Source organism: Leptonotus elevatus, chromosome 7, assembly GCF_054856555.1.
Source record: "Leptonotus elevatus isolate MCC_2025b chromosome 7, RoL_Lele_1.0, whole genome shotgun sequence".
Taxonomy (NCBI): Eukaryota; Metazoa; Chordata; class Actinopteri; order Syngnathiformes; family Syngnathidae; genus Leptonotus; species Leptonotus elevatus.
This window is the reverse complement of record NC_141245.1, coordinates 3,993,401-4,011,260: the sequence shown is the minus strand read 5'-3', so window position 1 is coordinate 4,011,260 and position 17,860 is coordinate 3,993,401. Positions and strand designations below refer to the sequence as shown.

At 38.6% G+C, this 17,860-nt stretch overlaps 1 protein-coding gene across 2 annotated transcripts in view; it reads right to left on the bottom strand.

Annotated features, from left to right (window-relative positions):
• Window positions 1-15,171, bottom strand: part of a2m1 (alpha-2-macroglobulin 1) — a 48,139-nt gene extending 32,968 nt beyond the window's left edge. For both annotated transcript variants that reach the window (XM_086079961.1, XM_086079962.1), the window contains exons 1-10: window positions 14,993-15,171; window positions 12,237-12,417; window positions 11,386-11,542; window positions 6,334-6,386; window positions 4,192-4,212; window positions 3,633-3,801; window positions 3,464-3,548; window positions 1,058-1,175; window positions 862-976; window positions 666-775 (exon numbers count right to left, since the gene is read on the bottom strand). In XM_086079961.1, coding sequence (XP_085936087.1) covers window positions 666-775; window positions 862-976; window positions 1,058-1,175; window positions 3,464-3,548; window positions 3,633-3,801; window positions 4,192-4,212; window positions 6,334-6,386; window positions 11,386-11,542; window positions 12,237-12,417; window positions 14,993-15,078 — 1,095 coding nt within the window. In that variant the 5' untranslated portion in view covers window positions 15,079-15,171. The remainder of the gene's footprint in view (window positions 1-665; window positions 776-861; window positions 977-1,057; window positions 1,176-3,463; window positions 3,549-3,632; window positions 3,802-4,191; window positions 4,213-6,333; window positions 6,387-11,385; window positions 11,543-12,236; window positions 12,418-14,992) is intronic.
• Between the last annotated feature and the right edge of the window lie 2,689 nt (window positions 15,172-17,860).

The window sequence follows — 17,860 nt, the reverse complement described above, 5'->3', positions numbered from 1 at the left end:
AAGTGCCAAAACATAGCTGCTGTAAACCACAAATTATACAGCAAATTACTGTACTTTGTTTTTACCCATAATGCACTTTGTTTTACCCATATTGCATTGCTGTATACAGTTAAATACTGTAAAATTAAAAAACAAGAAAATGCTGTAATTTTTTACTGTAGTTTTTACAGAAATTTGTTAAAGTGCTGATAGCGATACTGTTCATTGAAATTAGATGTGTTGGAGGAAGGAAACCTCTAAACCCTGCAGGACTCCGGCCCTCAAGGACTGGAATTGCCCACCCCTGCTCTATTGGATTGAGATCAGTTATTTTTATGATCAAATGATGTGCAAGTAAAGATATTTTGAAAGTAAAGAAATGTCGTATACGTCAACAGCCATACAATTCTTTCAAAATAAGATCATCCTTTACTGATTCCCAGAGGAGAAATTCAAGTTTAGGTTTTCATTACTGAAGACAAAAGTTAAGAAGCAAACCTTTTGAAATTAAATCACACAATTACTGTCATTCAATTCTATTACAGTGGTGTGTTCATGAAAACACAGTCCAAACATCTCTGGACTTGATGGTACTTCAACTGCTTTTAAGTGCAGTTTATCCTTTGTCTCATTGGTTAAATATGGTTTTATAGTGGCTTTCACAACACTTATAAAAGAGTGACTACCTTTCCCTCAAATGGGATGCCAGGCTTGTATGATTGAGGTACATCTTCAAAAGTGACGGTTCTGATACGGGCACTGAAGCTTGTCTGCCCTGTACCTTTCAGGATCACCCCTAAATGGGAACGAGATGATTATAAATTACAAACAGGCAAGTCGTACCGGTAACATGAGGGTGGGAAAAACTTTTTACCAGCTGACCTGTGCCATACTCCTCCAGTTCAGCATCCACCACAAAACTATCGTCATACGTACTCTTGTTGAGGGCAAAATATGTCATGTTCACCAATCGTGTAGCACAGCCACTGCTATCGGTCTGGAAGAGTGTCACTTTTAGACTACTGCAATTGATTTACATGGAGAAACATACAATAGTAGTTTATTGGCAATGACTCACTGTCAGTTGATCTGTCTTGCAGATGATTGACGCCATTGTGGAATGCCAGTAAAAGTGAAAAGCATTCCTACAAAACACTGCCTTGACTGAGCCAACAACTGGTTTTCCGTAAGTGTATCTGCGCAGAGAAGCAAAAGTTGATTGATTTGTTTATTGAACATATAAACAAGTAGCAAAAAAAAAGATTTAAAAGAAGAAAAAATACATATTAAAGCATCATTAGTCACAGTTTACATATTCAAAAGGGAATAGGAAGAAGTTGAAAACTTATCTAGTCCTACCCCTAATTCGCATGTTTTGACTTATTTAATTATGAATACAATAATAGGTTAATGTATTGCAATAAAAGAAAAATGTATAAACTTGGTCATGTATACAAGTGCACTTTGACTTTCGTACATTTGCCAGCAACATATGTGCATGAAATTCATAGGCATATACCATAATACATTTATGAATCATATCCTCATATATACATTGTAACGAATGTTGCCCGTCACCCTCAATTTTTCCATTTTATGTGCCTACCCTCTTTTATGGTCTGGCCTATCCACAGGAATTAGCCATGTGTTTTTTTGGGGAAACAATGCCCCTTGGAAGTTGTATAGTACAACAGTGCCCTCCAACGGTCACTATCGGTTTTCCTCAAGAATCCTACCGCTCCTAATTAATCTGAAGTCTACATAATTCGGGACATACACGGACTTTATGTACTTGACTGACATCAAGTAACTCGTGTTGTTTATCTTTGTACACAACCTTTATGTCTATCTTAAACGAATGATGTGTGTAATGTCTGTAGCCACCCAAGTTTAGCTAATTAGTAAGCTTAGCGGATTCAATAACTTTATAATCGCGGTAATGTTTGAAATGTGTTCAGAATGATAAATGAAGAATCTGGCTTGTCAATTCTGATCCAAAAATTATCAAATACTATCCCAAAAGCTGACCAAGTCTGCTTCATGCGCACGGAAGCGCCGCGCGTGCACCTGACCAGCAGCCGGAGACCGGGTGCAGCATTCATTCCAGCATTCAACCGAGGCTCGAGGCGCGTGTCTCTCTCTCTCTCCCGTGCGACTGAACTAGACCGTGAGTTGCGCCTGCATTGCAATCTGACCATATACTACTGGTGCAACGCTTTTATTCAAACATAAAATAATTGACAGGTCAAACGTTTCCATCTTTATCCCCCCATCTACCTTTTTCATCTACTTTTTTTTTATCTTAGTTAGTTAGGTTGCAAGTTTTCTTTTTATCTTTGATTCACATTTTTATTCCGTTTAATTAATAGGTTAGGCTGTGACTGATATATGTGTGTTTAATAAATAAATTTGTTGTCTAGAAATTCAATTTCTGCCGAATCATTTGTGTTTACTGAGTGGATTAGTAATTCTCTTATGAAAGCAAATAACTCCATGATTAACTAAAGTAGCAACTTCAGATTATGAATACTTGATAATAGGATTTTTATCGTTTATTTTGCTCCTACAAATAAGCAAAGTCAACGTGGTGCCCCAGAGGTTGCTGAGGAAATTACAACTCCCCTCAGTACCGTCTAAATTTCTCATAAACCATTATGGCAACCCAAATAATCGCTACAACATTTTTTTCATTACACTCATACTGATACATCCAAAGAAATGACAGCATATATACATTTTTAACAGCTCATGTCTGATTTAAGTTTTTTTTTTTTTTTACTTTGCTTTTAAACAATTTTTTTAATTCAGCAAGTGACTGGTATCTTTTCAGGTCAGTTCCTAATTCATTCCACAAATTAACACCTTTTACAGAAACATACCTTTGCTTAATATTTGTTCTTGTTTTATTTCTTTTTTGGTAGACACTTGTACCCCTGTTATAAGGACTCTCTCTCATTTCAATCAGCTTCTGAGTACTGTGGCAGAGTAGTTTGTTGTGTACTTTATACATTATTTGTGCAATTTTAAATTCAACTAAGTCGTAGAATTTCATTGTATTTGATTTAATGAATAGTGAATGAGTTGGCTCTGTATATTTTGATAGATTTATAATTCTTATGGCTCTTTTTGCAGTTTGAAAACAAGATCGGTATTTGTTTTATATGCGTTTCCCCAGATTTCCACACAATAGGTCAGATAAGGTAATAATAATGAACAGTATAATGTGTATAATGATTTCTTATTTAGGACATCCCTAGTTTTAGTTCATTTCAATCAGACAGTTTCATTTTTATCATTTCTAACTTGCAGCAATGATGATTGTTGTTTGCTGAAATTAAAGAAATTGCATTGCACGTGTTTCAGACCACTTGCAAGACCTTTTATGTATAACTTTTTTTTATTACTTAAGTTTAAATATCTCCATGTAGTTTTCCTCCTTTTTACAAAAAGTGATTAGGAGACAAAGTCAGACCATAACACTTACTTTCCACAAATCTTCAGCGTGACCTCCTCATCCAAGATTGAAATCACACTCGGAAGTTGAACAGTCACCTCAAATTTGGGCAAAACTAAAAAGAAATACAAATAAGTATAAATGAACAAAAAAGGAAATTTTAAACAAGTGCAACATTTTTGTAGCAACTATAGCAGACCATATTCCTTGATGTCAAAGCTGTGGGAGATTTTCTCTCCTTTGTCTGTGGTGGCAGTAATTACGTAGGTTCCTTGTGCTGCCTCTGGAATCATGGGATGTGAAAGATCGAGGATTCCAGCATTGACAAATTTATCCAACCACTGAGCAATTCGATTGGAATTGGGATCCTACATGAAGACAGACAACACAAGACAGAAGTATGCTTATTGACCCATAATGATCACCAGACAACCGAAAGAGGGACAACACTATTTTTTTACTTTCTGTGGCGCAAAACCAGTAACAATTCCAGCCTTGTTTCATGTCTAATTTAAATATAAACCTTTTATTCGGTTCCCACTGTGTGCTGTGTTAAATCAATAATTGTGCAAGTCGAGACCATTACCACATAAGCATGCACGATTCTCCTGAGATTCATACAATAATAAAGTGAAGTCCCTCTTGAAGCAACACACCCACTATATCGTTTCAAATGTGACAGAACACTCTTTCACTGTGCCTCTCAGCCACTTGAGTGAACATAAATGTGTCAATGTGGCTCAGAATGGTATTCTTACCTGAAGATCCACCACTGTGTACTGAAAAAACAAACAAACAAATAAATCAAACTCATTAGATGCTGGTAAACACATCACAAGATATAAAGCAATTTAAAATACAATACAAAGGTATTGTGGCAGTGACATTGGAGTAACCTTATTGGACACAGGACCAGAAGTGTGAGAATAAATGCTTGCAATATGACTTCACTTAGATGTTGACATTAGTGTTGCACATTCTAGACAAGATGAACATACACTATAAATAGCCTGTGAAATGCAGCTGCTTGGTTGGAGCACCAGCAACTTTATTGTGTATTGGAACACAGTTTCCCCAATTCATGACACGTTAGCATGGGTGCACATTCTGAGTGGCCATTCCCTCAACTTCTGTCACCATTTCCTGTTATCCACACTGAGCAGTATTTGGTTTTTGAATCAGTTTGTCAATCAGTTCTCAAAGCCAACAAACTGTCAGGACATGTATGGATGTCAAGTATAGTTTACGAAAACCGACCCTGTTCCTATTATGATTGGTTAGCCGGGGCGCTGTAAGGGGAGAAAACGCTTCCAAAGTCCAATGACCAGCAAGGCAGTAGACAGTATTTTAGTAGTTTGCAGCATTGAATTGTGTGGCCCAAAGTAAAAAAAAAATCCAAAGGCCCCCTCTTTTTTTTTGTCATTTTCATGCATGAGTAAAGTTAAATAAACATTTGAGTTTTTGCATAATTGTTTTAGCCTGTCTTTTTATTTTATAATGAAGGCTCTTTTTTACTGATGAAAATTAATAGTCCAATGCTTTTCTCGCTTTAGCAAGACATTGAAAACACTGGACCTTTCAAGAAAAACATTGTTGAATTTGTATATAATTCAGAGACTGAAGGGATGTCTATATTATTAAGCCAACTTTCTGTTTGGATAATGCATTGTATTAAGAAAAGAGCCGTTCAAAGACCACCTCTGAGCAGCAAGCAGATATTTAAAGATGCTATCTTTCGGGACTTGCTATTTTTGTAGATTAGAGAGTTGTTAAGGTTGGCAAGGAAATTTTTCTTCAAAATAGCATTTTATTTTATTTGCTAAATCTTAATAGACAAATGTAATAACAGAAATATGAGAGATTCGTTTCAGAGGTTGTTTTTTTTTAAACCAAAAACCTGCATTCACTGAACATCATATTGACTGTTTTGGTAAATGAACAAAACGGTAATTGCCTAATACATTGGAAGAGTGTTCTTATTGGTAGGTAAAAGCAGATTGTTTCAGCGCCAAAATTGTGTGTGAAGATAGATGATGCTGTCACTGTGCCAAAATGCCAAAGAGGGAACTGAGAATGCAGTACAGCATATCAGAGGAATTACTGGATAGCATGGAAATGTTATCCCGAGGGTTGTGGAGAGTGTAGGTGTGACATTGGAATGTTCAGACAAGTTTCTGGTGTATACTTCATTGCTCAATTGTTTATTTTAATGCCCATGGTCTGACATTTCATCTTCTAGCCAAAGAAAGAAAAGTACAAAATTATATTCCAGTTAAGTGTACCAGGCTGAGAATGTTACAGTGCAAGTTGTACTGCACATTTTGCTTTAAGACTGAGTCTTAATTTAATAAGCACTTGTTTTGGGATTACTCTTTTTTAGGTCTTGTATTTACAGACATCAGGCTTAAAACATTCCCCCCATCAAATATGTCCAATTTCTAGTTTTGGCATTGGAAGATTAATGATTGAGCTTCCGTTAACTTGTATTTTTCATTCAAATAAAAGAAAAACAAATACTGATCCGGTAGACCTGTGGTGAACTGGTAAATAAAACAAACAAACTTGTTGCAATACTCTTTAATTCCTTTTGTCAGATGTTCATCATGCACGGCAAATTGTCTCCCCACTAATGGAAAAGGCCTTGAGCCTGTATTGATTCAGATGTTTGGGTCAAATGCAGTGTGAGGCAAATGAACTCTGACAGCATGTTTATCACACTACTCCACACAGCGCATCACACCCACGCTGGCTTCAAAAACCAACAAACAGCCCTCCGTTCACCTCCCACTCTCCTGAACAAAAATAGAGGCTTGTTCTTAACATTTACCAGAAATCGTGCTAGACAGTTGTGCACCATTGCTTCCAGTATTACAAAAGACAAAGATTAATTGAAAACTTACCAGCCGGTCCACTGGGATGAAACTGGAATCCATGGTGACAATTCGGAACTGCACTGTAAAGGAATGAAGCCAATTAAAAACAAAAAAGGTCTTCAAGCATTGCATATATACATTACATAAAGGTATATTATTGGAATAAAGCAAACAGGAAAGAGAACACTGTTCTCTGTATTAGGCCTCATAACATCAAGGTAGAAAACGGATATGGAAAATGCATTCGCGAGACACAAAGGCTCAATAAAGAATGACAATAAAATAAAATAAAGGAATAACACAGGTAACATTGCAGCAATTACAAGTACGCGACCAGTGTGCTATAAAGCACATTTCGCAGCACATATTTATCATACATAATACACTATACACAGCCTTTGACATTAACGATGGCTAGATGGTCGAGGACAGTGTACTGCTGTGTCAGGCTACTTCCCACCCTCAGATGCTGGACAGCAAGAATTTCTAAGTCAGGGTTGCCAAAAATGGCCCAGAAGTGCATTTTTTTTTCCCCAGCAGAAATTACTTTTATCACAGAAACAACCCGACAGAAACAGGATGTTACGACGTAAGAAATAATGCAACCAGCACACCAATGATTGCTCGTCTTAACAGATTCATACCAACAGGAGCGCAACCACAAAATACAACAACAAATGATGATTTGTCGCCATATTATTATGTCCAATAATATGTGGACAAAAACTGTGTGCTAATGAGAACTTAATTAGAATTAAAAATTGACGATTCCGAACATCTGTGCATATGTGATTTTTCCGCAATGCAAACGCTTCCTTAACAGGGTTAAAACAAACGGCATTTTATATTTGCTTTTGCCTATGACTAGCAAACAAACCAGGCAGATTGTTATAGAAGTCAAACATTTCATCACATTTTGAAATCCAAATAAAACTCACAAATCAATTTACAACGATCCAAAGTCCAACTTTTCAATGGACGCACAGTGTCATTTGACCATGTATGACCGCCATTTTGACTCGTGACGTTCGAAATTGTCAATAGAAGTTTTAGTACAATGCACACCAACTCCAAGTAACTTTATGGAACTGTGTTGTTAATGTTGTAACACTTATCGGAATACGGCATACGATTGGGCTTGTTGAAGCATGGCTAATAGTGAAAGACCTTTTTAATTGCTTGTTTTTATTTGTTTCTATGCTGGTTGGTTTCCAGGAACTTTACTGAAACTATGGCGGTATATACACCGCCGGAAAATAATAAAATGGCCATTCTTCATTTGCCAACTGGGCATAAAACGAGCAAAGACGAATTGACCATAGGCAGCTAAGATAGAGACCATACTTCGCGGTTTAACCAGACAGAGCCTTGTGACCCGAGCCCCGACGGATTCCACCAGCCCAATTGTTTTGTCCTGCTTTTGCGCAGGTCAGGTCCCGTGCGCCTCGTTTTATTTTTTATTTTTTTGTCCAGTCAGTAAGCCATCTGTTTGGGACATGTGTATGTGAATCACACAGTTATCATAGAAATTCATACGAATACAGCAATCTAACTACATCTAATCCCTAAAAGGCGTGTTTTCGTCATACTGGAACTAAAACTACCTCTTGCTTCCGTGTTTAAAAAATAGAATCATGGGAAATGTAGTCTTACGAGCCTAATGCTGTGGTTAGCGATCAGCAAGCTAGGCTTCTCTGGCAGCATATTTCAAATGTTATGATGCGGGACCGGCGCAAACTAAACTGCACAAGCAGCTTCCAATAGTTGCCGGAACTAAGCAAAAAAGTTTGGATAACAGTGAGTGCATTGACTTGTTTAGCACTGTTGAACTGTCAATAGGATGGCCACTTCCATAAGGTCAAAAAGGAAGACATATTTTTAAAAAATGTATACGTTTTCCCTCGCTATATTGCGGTTCACTTTTCACGGCCTCGCTGTTTTTCTGATTTTTTGCATGCTTTTTTTTTACAGTAATGTACCTATTATATAAAATTTATAAAGGTTTGAACATTGAGAATGTTTAAACAAGAGAGAAATGTAAGAAAATGTAAATGCCTTGATGAGAAAAGTGTATAAACTGTGTGATGAGGGGTTTTAGAGCCTTAAAACATTTATAATAAATGTAAAACATAAAGCTATAACTACTTTGCGGATTTCATTTATTGCGAGTATTTTTTGGAACCTAACCCCAGCGGAAAACGAGGGAACACTGTACATCAGACTCGCGGTGCATTTTCATCAACAATAAAGTTTTGCATGCTTTATAGATCATGTTTGTGTAACTAAATGGTGAAAAAATATCAATTAAAAAGTCAAACTTTTTTTGGTTAATTTATTTCATTTACAGTACCATGTTTTTAACCCATTAAGGTCGGGAGCGCGTGACTGCGCTTCTACCATTAAAGCCGGGAGCGCTCCAGCGCTCTTATCCCTTTAATGGGTTGAACCACTAAGCAGTGACATGCTTCTGTAAAAGTGCAACGTGCCACAAAACATAACTTATTTTGAAAAGCAAATAAGGTAACAATGTCTTCAATGATGAAGCACCTGCTGCTCGCCTCTTGCTTTTAAGCTACACCGTTCCCGCGTGACGTTCTGACTGCTATGCACTGACTGCTCACGTCCACATTACCCCGGCAAAGCGTGCAGAAACCGTGAAACCAGTCTTGATTGCTTTTGGCCAGGAAATTGTGCTCTTTCATAGATTCAATATTAAAAGATGTTTTGGCATTTTTGCTAGCACTGCCTTTTCACTGCTGTCAAAAAAGGCGGCGAGGAAATGACTTACGTAGTCATATAGCCACACGTGGAGATTTGTTTACATTTATTGAACCAATGATATACGAGATTTTTAACTGAAGCCACTCTTGGCCAATCACAGACAAGTTGTGACAAACGTGGGGTGGGCCTGATGTTGGGTCACATAAAATCAACCGGCTCATTTTCTTTAAAAGGCGTTCAAACAAAAAATCCAGGACGCAGGACACATCACTGAAAAGTAGGACTGTCCAGCTTAAATCCAGACGTCTGGCCACCCTAACTGTCAACCAAGATAGCATTACGCAATAACAAAAACACAGGTCACCAGATTAACTATAGGAGAATCCTGTGTGACTTATTGTTTATGTTTTACACATTGCATCACGGGAAACTGTGTGGCAAGAAACAAAGTGTTTTACATGGAGTTCGATGATTTTACACATTTGGAGGAGGATTAAGAAAAGCAGATGGTTCATTCTTGTTGTGCCATAAATTGTACGGCCCGTCAGGAGCCTAATAAAACGTTTTTATCGCATTCCCACCGAAAGGAGCCGCGAAAAAGGAAAGCAATGGCTGCGAGCCGGGAGGGTATAACTTGACACTCAAAGCCTGGATTCCGGGTTTGTGAGGCTCACTTTACTGCTGGTAAATATTAGTGACTATATATTTGTTATTTGGAGATATTAAAAAAAAAAAAGAAAAAAATCTATAAAATCTGCTGAGTCATATTGTTTTGCGGTCTTATTCAGGTGTTCCAAAGCACGATCGACAACCACCCTGATTTGTTCCTCGTCTTGAAATGGGCTATCCTGGATCGCTAAACCTGAAGGCGAAAGAAGCCGTCCAGCGTTACTATTAGAGGATCAAAAGGCAACGAGTATCAGAATTGTGTTATGGATTACTATAAATGAGACAAAATATATTTTTGTGCCTAGTTTTTCACTTGAGTGTCCACATATTGTTCATCTAATCCGAATAAATATTGCATTCTGTGTCTGTGTTTTGATTCCTGCTGGCCTCACTTGTGTACACAGTAGCTATAGTTGTAACTCCTATCCTGACAGCTGCATTAAAGGTGCTACAATGCTAGTATGCTACATAACATGACTGCATGTTTGTCCAAGACTGGATTTGAAAAGAAGAATTGTGTAAGCGATGATCAGTCAGTTGTTAAAACTAGAGACCAGATGCCATTGCAATTCTCACATCACAGGACAAGTATCATTGTAGTAAAGTCACTGCATTTCCAAAATAAGGTGTGGTGCTTGTTGACATAATTCCCCCATGGCATGGAACTAATGATTGTTGAGTGTTAACTTCTGTGCCACAAAGAACACTTCAATGAAGAAGAATTACCCAGCTTTAGGGCTTTGTAGTAAGAGTAAAAGTCCCCAAAGCAGACGTGTGGCCAGGAAACAGGTGAGTCGAACCAAATTTTGTCATCATCCCACGTCTCATATGGGCTTTCAACAGAGTCCATTTTGTCGCCAATACATCTCCGGAAACGGCCGTTAAAGTGCTTAAATACTTTCTTCGTGTATGCCATGTCTATACAGCCAGCCATGTTTTCTGCTACACAGCCATCGCGCATGCGCTAGAAAAATGTCAACAAAGAATCCTCCTATAGCGATGAAATTTGTTATAAATAGTTCCTGGTGAAAATGTATTGCATATTTGATTTTCAACAGAATTGTCGTGTCCTGTTTTTTAACTTTGAAAATTTGGAGGATTCAGATGCAATACCAAATCAACAACACTGCTGCTAGACATAAAATAAAACTTCAAACAAATAACATTTAGTATAATAGTAACACTCCATTACGGATAAGTCATGATACCGACATAGCAGCTAAAGCTAACGACGGCTTGTTAACAGTGCTAATGCTTGCTTAGCATCGCTAGCGCTGCTACTTTGTTGAAGCAGCATTCTTTGTGACTTCTTTGTGACAATTTTGTATTATCAGAATTCCATTCCATTATAAAAGTCCATGTTTAGCTATGGACAATTGTGAGTTTAGAAGTCAAAATGGCATTCTTACTCGGTAAAAGGATGCTCTCATTGAAAGAAATGCTTTGGACGTTTTATGGTTGTAATTTGATTTGTGAGGATTATTTTGATTTTTGGGATAAAATGTCATTTGATTACTGTATCAATCTACCTGGTTTGTATGCTAGTCACAGGCTCAAGCAACAACAGGCTGTTTGTGCTCACCGTGTGAAGGAAGCATTTGTATTGTATTGCATTGAGGAAAAAATCAGAAATGCCCAGATGGAATTGTCCATGGTCAAATACTCTCATAAAGTAGTGGTGATACTTACCGGTCTGTCCAGGTTTATAGACAGGTTTATCAGTTTGGATAATGTGGATGAAAGCAGGGGGCACAATGAGGATTTTGGTCTTTTTGTTCATGGTAGCACTCTCGCCTTTCACAGTGACATTTATGGTTGCCACAGTACTAGTGCGCACTGCTGGGACCTACGGCGCCAAGAAACACACAAACACACAGAGAAGACAGCAGACAGATTGTAAACTGAGGGAGGGGAGGAATGAGAAACAGATGGAAGGGCTCCTTGTACAAATAGGATGAACACCATTCTAATTGCAAAAGGCCCTGTGTTGCAACAGCAAACCACTATGCCAGGTCAATTATGAAATCACTCCATACTTGAGAAAGCATACAGTTTCACTTGTTTTTACAATGTAAATGGAGCTGTTATTACATAACAAGGGGCAGCAACTGCTTCCAAAATTTGTAAGGGGCGTTTTCGGTCCATGTGCATGTGCGTGTGTGTTGCAGGACTAAGTTGTGGGTAGGGAATGTTTTCCAGAGGAATGCAGGTACATTGCTGGTCTCCAGTAGAAAGCAACCTTTGTTGAGCTGCAGGTGGAAAAATGCCAGACCAGTTCTGACACAGCTAGGGTTAAACTCTCGGGAGCCCAGTGAAATCAAAAGCTATTATTACGGACTGATTGGGGTCACTCGGGCAGCCAGTGAAAAGGAGCAAGGCCTGTTTGGTTGCATAACAACTCACTGTGATGAGACAGTCCAGAGCAGTTATTTGCTAAGAGCCATGTTGATAGCTTCAGTCATGGCGCCAGCTAGATCATTTGGTACAGAATGATTGATGGACGAACGGATAGATGGATAAATAGTTGATGACAAACGGACCTGAAAGTTCAGGCACTGGTAAAAGTCCTGCTTGACATCCTCCTCCAGGATGATGGTGCTGCCCGTGTCCGTGTCCAGGGCGATACTCAACACGACGGGCTCCGTGGGCCCGTGGATGATGGCACACAGCGTTTCCTGCGACCCTCCTCTCACCTGGGAGCTCACGGTCACGGCAAAGATGCTGCACGGATGGAGGGAACACAAACATTATGCTGGAAAACAACTTAAGTGTCACATTACTATATATATATATTTTTTTTTTTGAGACAGCAAATATAGCACAGTATTGATAGTCAAAAGTCGGACATCCATTTGTGTACAAGTAACATGGAGCACCGTTTTTAAATGAATGATAATTATCTTAATACTAAATACTAATTATAATACATCTGTTGAAAGAACTATGTTAAAATCTTGAAACGGATGTTTAGGTATGCTTACAGATACAGCAGAAGCGTTGAATTGTACCAACAAGCTAAGTGAAAGTCAGCCCTGCTCACTGCTTCCTTAAAACCAATCCAAATATTCAAGAGCAGATATTGCAATATTTAACATGTAACTAGAGTAATGACTTTTGTTCTCTAATTAATCACATTTAAGGGTGCATCTGATTGGTCAAAATCAGATAAAAGCATATATTCCATATGAAAGTATTTATTGCACATGTTTGCGATACATATATTGAACATGATTACACAAATATATCTTTGTTAATCTATCAGTGGCAGGAATGTATATTGACTGAGGAATCAATTAAATGCATTTCCATTACATAGCGTCAGGGACAATGAACATCCATATCAAACTGTTGCCATTCTTGCAACAGAATGGCTTGGCTTTCTTCAAGAAGGCTACTGTATGTTAGGGATGTAACGATAACGGCAATATTGTGATATCACAAGATTAAAACAATATCATCGTCGTCAAACAATAAAATTGTGACCTTTTTTATATCGCCAACCTACCGACAATATCATAACTATCGTATCGTGACCTTCATATCGTGATAATATCGTATCGTGATGTTTGGATATCGTTATATCCCTACTGTATGTCAGCTTTGTGTTACAGGGGTAATTTACGGATTTAAGGATTTTGCCGACCCAGCACAGTTCATTTATTATAAAAACACATAAAATATGTTTTCTTTATCCCTTTAAAGGGCAAAAATATATATATATTTATCTATTTTTAATTATTTACTATTATCTACAATTTTACTTTTATCTACAATTCATTAAATCTACAGTTTAGGACAGAGATCGGGCACCACATTGGTGACCCTAAGGACCACATGAGTATCCCGCGGGCCTGTTCTGAAAATAGCTCACCAATGATGAGACATAGTGATTTTTTTTAGGAATGTTGTAGAAATGTTCATTCAAAAATGTAAACACTGGTAGAGATGAAAGGTTATTTGAGCAAATTTGTTTTCTCAACTCAACTCATCTTTATTCATACACAGTAGAAGCCAGGGCTGGACTGGCCATCTGGCATTCAGGGCAACATTTTTTTTAAAAGCTAATAAAAGCTTATGAGAGCAAATCAGAAGGTGACAACTGACAAGCAACGGGAGCTTGAATCCCGGGACTCAGCGACGACCACCTGCAGGCTCCAACTATGAAAGTAAACTGCAGTTGACCCAAACGGTCCGACACTAGATGCAAGCACCACCATGGCTAACTTACATTTGCAAAGTTGTCCTTTTGCAGGAAGATGGCGGCCACTTGTTAGGCAAGTTCCAGACATCTAATATAATTAGTGATTACTAGACCTATGATTTTTTTTTAAATGTACGTTGATGTGAAAGCTTCTTTTTTTTTTGTGCATATTATTGAAATCATTTTTAATTGATTGAATTAGTTCACATGATAAAGATTACACACTGTCACTTATTTTTATTTTATTTTTTCAGGTCATACCACACGATGTCCAAATATGACCACTACATACAAGTTACTAAAAGGGTCACTTTTAGATAGTACAAACCTGATAGCTGCCCCATGAGTTCTTGACTGTTTTGTTAATGATACAAACTCCTGTCTTTAAAAGTCCCAAAGTGGTTGTTTCTTTTTGGTCGCACCACATGATAATTCATATAATGGCCATCATTGGACAAACTTAGCCGTCAATGACCCACAAACAGATACAGATTCAACCCTGAGTAAATCAATGTGTGAGTAAATTGAGGTGATACCGTTTTTATTATTATTATTATGTATATTCATACTGTCACTGCCACTTTTTTTTTGCCATGAGATTTTTGTCATATAAAAAATAGATGTGTTGACTGACTAAAGGTTGTATTGTTTTCACTGCAATAAAGTGTTCCCGTGCAATGTGAAAAGATGAGAGCTGAGTCACCAACTCGCAATGAAACGTGAACTAAGCAGTATTGGTGAAGAAACATGAAGTTATTTTCCATGTTTTTCTCCGCCAACTACTTGTACCATATCCTTAAATATCTGGACTTGCACGCTGCTGCCAATGAGAAATAAATATAGCCTATTTGAATAGGTGCAGAGAATACTGAGGTATTTGTTCCAAAAAAACTAAATTGCATGACGAAGTCGTTGGATTGAAGCAGTGCTTGCAAATGTATACGGTAGATGCAACGAAGTCAAACACGCGCTCTCTTATTACAAATGAGTGACAACGATGAAAAGATAACCCTAATAGAGCAGGACCTATGTCCCGAGTAAATTCAAACGTCGTGCGGAGAGCAAATTTGTCGGGTTAAGATTGGCTCTACTTACGTGTCATTGAGATGAGCCGATGACGCACTTTGCAAAAAGACAGATGCAAGTATAACTGCCAACGTGTGGAGGAGGACAGGTCCCATGTTTGCGCAGCACACACAGCGCGACGTTCCGACGGGACTGAGAAGCTTTCTGCACTCGGACACATGCACTGCAAACTTTTTGGACTTTGCTTCTTTCTTTCTTTCTTTTTTTTTTTATACCGCAACCCCCCGCCTTCACGAACACTCCCCCCCACCAGTCTCTACCCTGCAGCCAAATAAGATTCACTCCCCAAAAGTTCATGCTGGACTGTGGCCTACTGCCAGTGTGATCCACAAATTATGAGGAATTTGACGAGATGTAGGGGGAGGAAAGGCAAAGGGCTTTTTGTCCTACACCAGCCAAAATAATGAGCATATTTACAAATAGTTGAAAATTAACAATCACATGTAGGCCTACGTCATAAGTCCTGAGGCATTCAATATTATTGCTATTCACTACTGACTCTACTCACAGTGTGTACAAATATCAGTGTAGGAATGCTGACCAATTTGTGTGACCTGGGCTGTGTTCCATTAAGCCGGATTAAGGAAAAGCCTGTCTTATTTCGCTGAACCCGGCGCCCATTTTTATCAGTTCCGTTCCATCAAGGTGGGTTGTATAAATTCCCACTCAGTAAACCATGGTAATTTATGCTGCAGAAAAGGCTGGCACATTTCAATAAACCTAGCTCATTTTAAGTCAGTAAGTTTATGTGAATGTCAACTCAGTAACCATGGAAATGTATGCTGCAGACCTAACCTGCTCCGGAGCAGGTTAACTGTCAAGCTTAGTTTAGCTGTGTGTGACAAAAAAAAACATCAAAAGACTGTTCCGTAACGTGGACTTCTGCGCGTGTGGAGCACCTGAAACGGTATAATTTCTTTTGAATGACATTGTATTTGATTAATGGCACTTATGCACATTTAGTTTATTATACGATGTAGTTCAGCACACTACCCTAGAGGGCAGTGTTGAGCTTTGGTTTTGAATGTACGGTCGGCTAAGTGTACCAGAGAAGAAGGATCCCCTTGGATAAAAAAAGAGACGGGATGAGAAAGAGAGAGAAAGAGAGAGAGACAGACAGACAGACACAGAAAGAGAGAGAGAGACTTGCATCACTTATTTCATGTAATTAAAAAAAAGTCCATGAAAATCACATCTCACCACTTCCACTGTTTACAAAATCAATCGCTTTAATTAAACTAATTATATAGGTCACACATCAAATGTAACTCCAAGATGCCTCATAATTATTATCATAATTATAAGTGCTCTACATTAAAACAACAGGTAAAAACAATATAGTCACATAAAAAAATGCCTTCCCACCCACGAGTTAGTTGTTTTTTTTGCCAATGATATTTCCCTCGTCTTATTGATAGCAGCAGTATTGCCTTTTTTTGTTGATTTCTGTCTTGAATTCCTCATACAGCTCTAGCAATAACTTTTGTTCTGTTTGTGAGAAAAATACTGCTCCCGTTTTGCTGTCTTTTGACATGATTGATCGCAAGCCTATCAACTCAGCAGGGCTTCTTATCTACCCCGGGAGCGCGCACAAAGCCAGGCTATGCAAGCCTGTCTTACGTTAGCCTTGATTAGACGTGGCTGAAATGGATTAGGTGAACGACTTGGCACTTTATTCAGAGATGGTGTTCACTTCAGCCTCGCTTTTTTTGCATGAGCCTTGCTTTCTTTAGCTGCGTTAATGGAATACCCCCCTGTGTGTGTGTGTGTGTGTGTGTGTGTGTGTGTGTGTGTGTGTGTGTGTGTGTGTGTGTGTGTGTGTGTGTGTGTGTGTGTGTGTGTGTGTGTGTGTGTGTGTGTGTGTGTGTGTGTGTGTGTGTGTGTGTGTGTGTGTGTGTGTGATTTACAGTTTTGTAAGATTGCTTAAGCACAAAATAGAAAACAGGGTTCGGAGTTTAAAAACTTTACACACAATTAGCACAACCATGCACACGAGATGCTGAACATCACACATCCTGTGCAAAATGAATCGTAACCCAAAGTGATTCTGATTAACTGCGTTAACCATAACAACAAACAATTTATCAAAATCAGACAGCTTTGTTGTCTACATTCACTTCGAAGGCTTTGAGGTAGATACTGGAAAATTCCAAATTCAATATGTCCAAATTCCTTCAATGCAACATTAAAGCCCCGTCCCAAAAATATCTCATACACACAGAAGCATTTCAAGACTTGCGTGTGTCCAAAAGAAGACGCTGAGGACATTTAACGGCTGTAATGTATATGCCAAGTGTGGAGTGACACTGTAGCGCAGCCACAGGGAGTTAACAGAAAACATAGAAGAAGAATCAGCAAAGAAGACGAATACTTATTTTCTAACTTTATTGCAATTTACAGAACGAACATGGCTTTGCATGTATCAAAACAACATGAAGAAGACGCACACAGGAGAAGTGACAATGGCGGGTGATTCAAGTACAACACCGCTTGTTGAACGTGGGAATAAAGAAGCAAAATATTTTGCTGCAAAAGCATAAGCAAGCTAAGGAGGCTGCGCAAAACGACCACGACACGGCTATCCGCCAATGTGGTTGACAGACACCCGAGAATTGGCGCATACGTCATCAAGCTGCGACCATTACATCATCACTGGAGGAGTATCCTGCATATGCTGTCCAGACGGACGCGTACGGGGCGCGTTTTGAAATATTTCCACTCTGGAGCCCGGTTTCAAAAGTGATCGGTTTCAAGCTCCGAAACCACGCCATCGTGTGGACAAATGGCCTAAACGGTAAGAAACGTGTGAGGATACATTGAAACTGGCTTTTGTGTGGACGGGGCCTAATACAAGCAAACTGACGAGACAACGAAGAA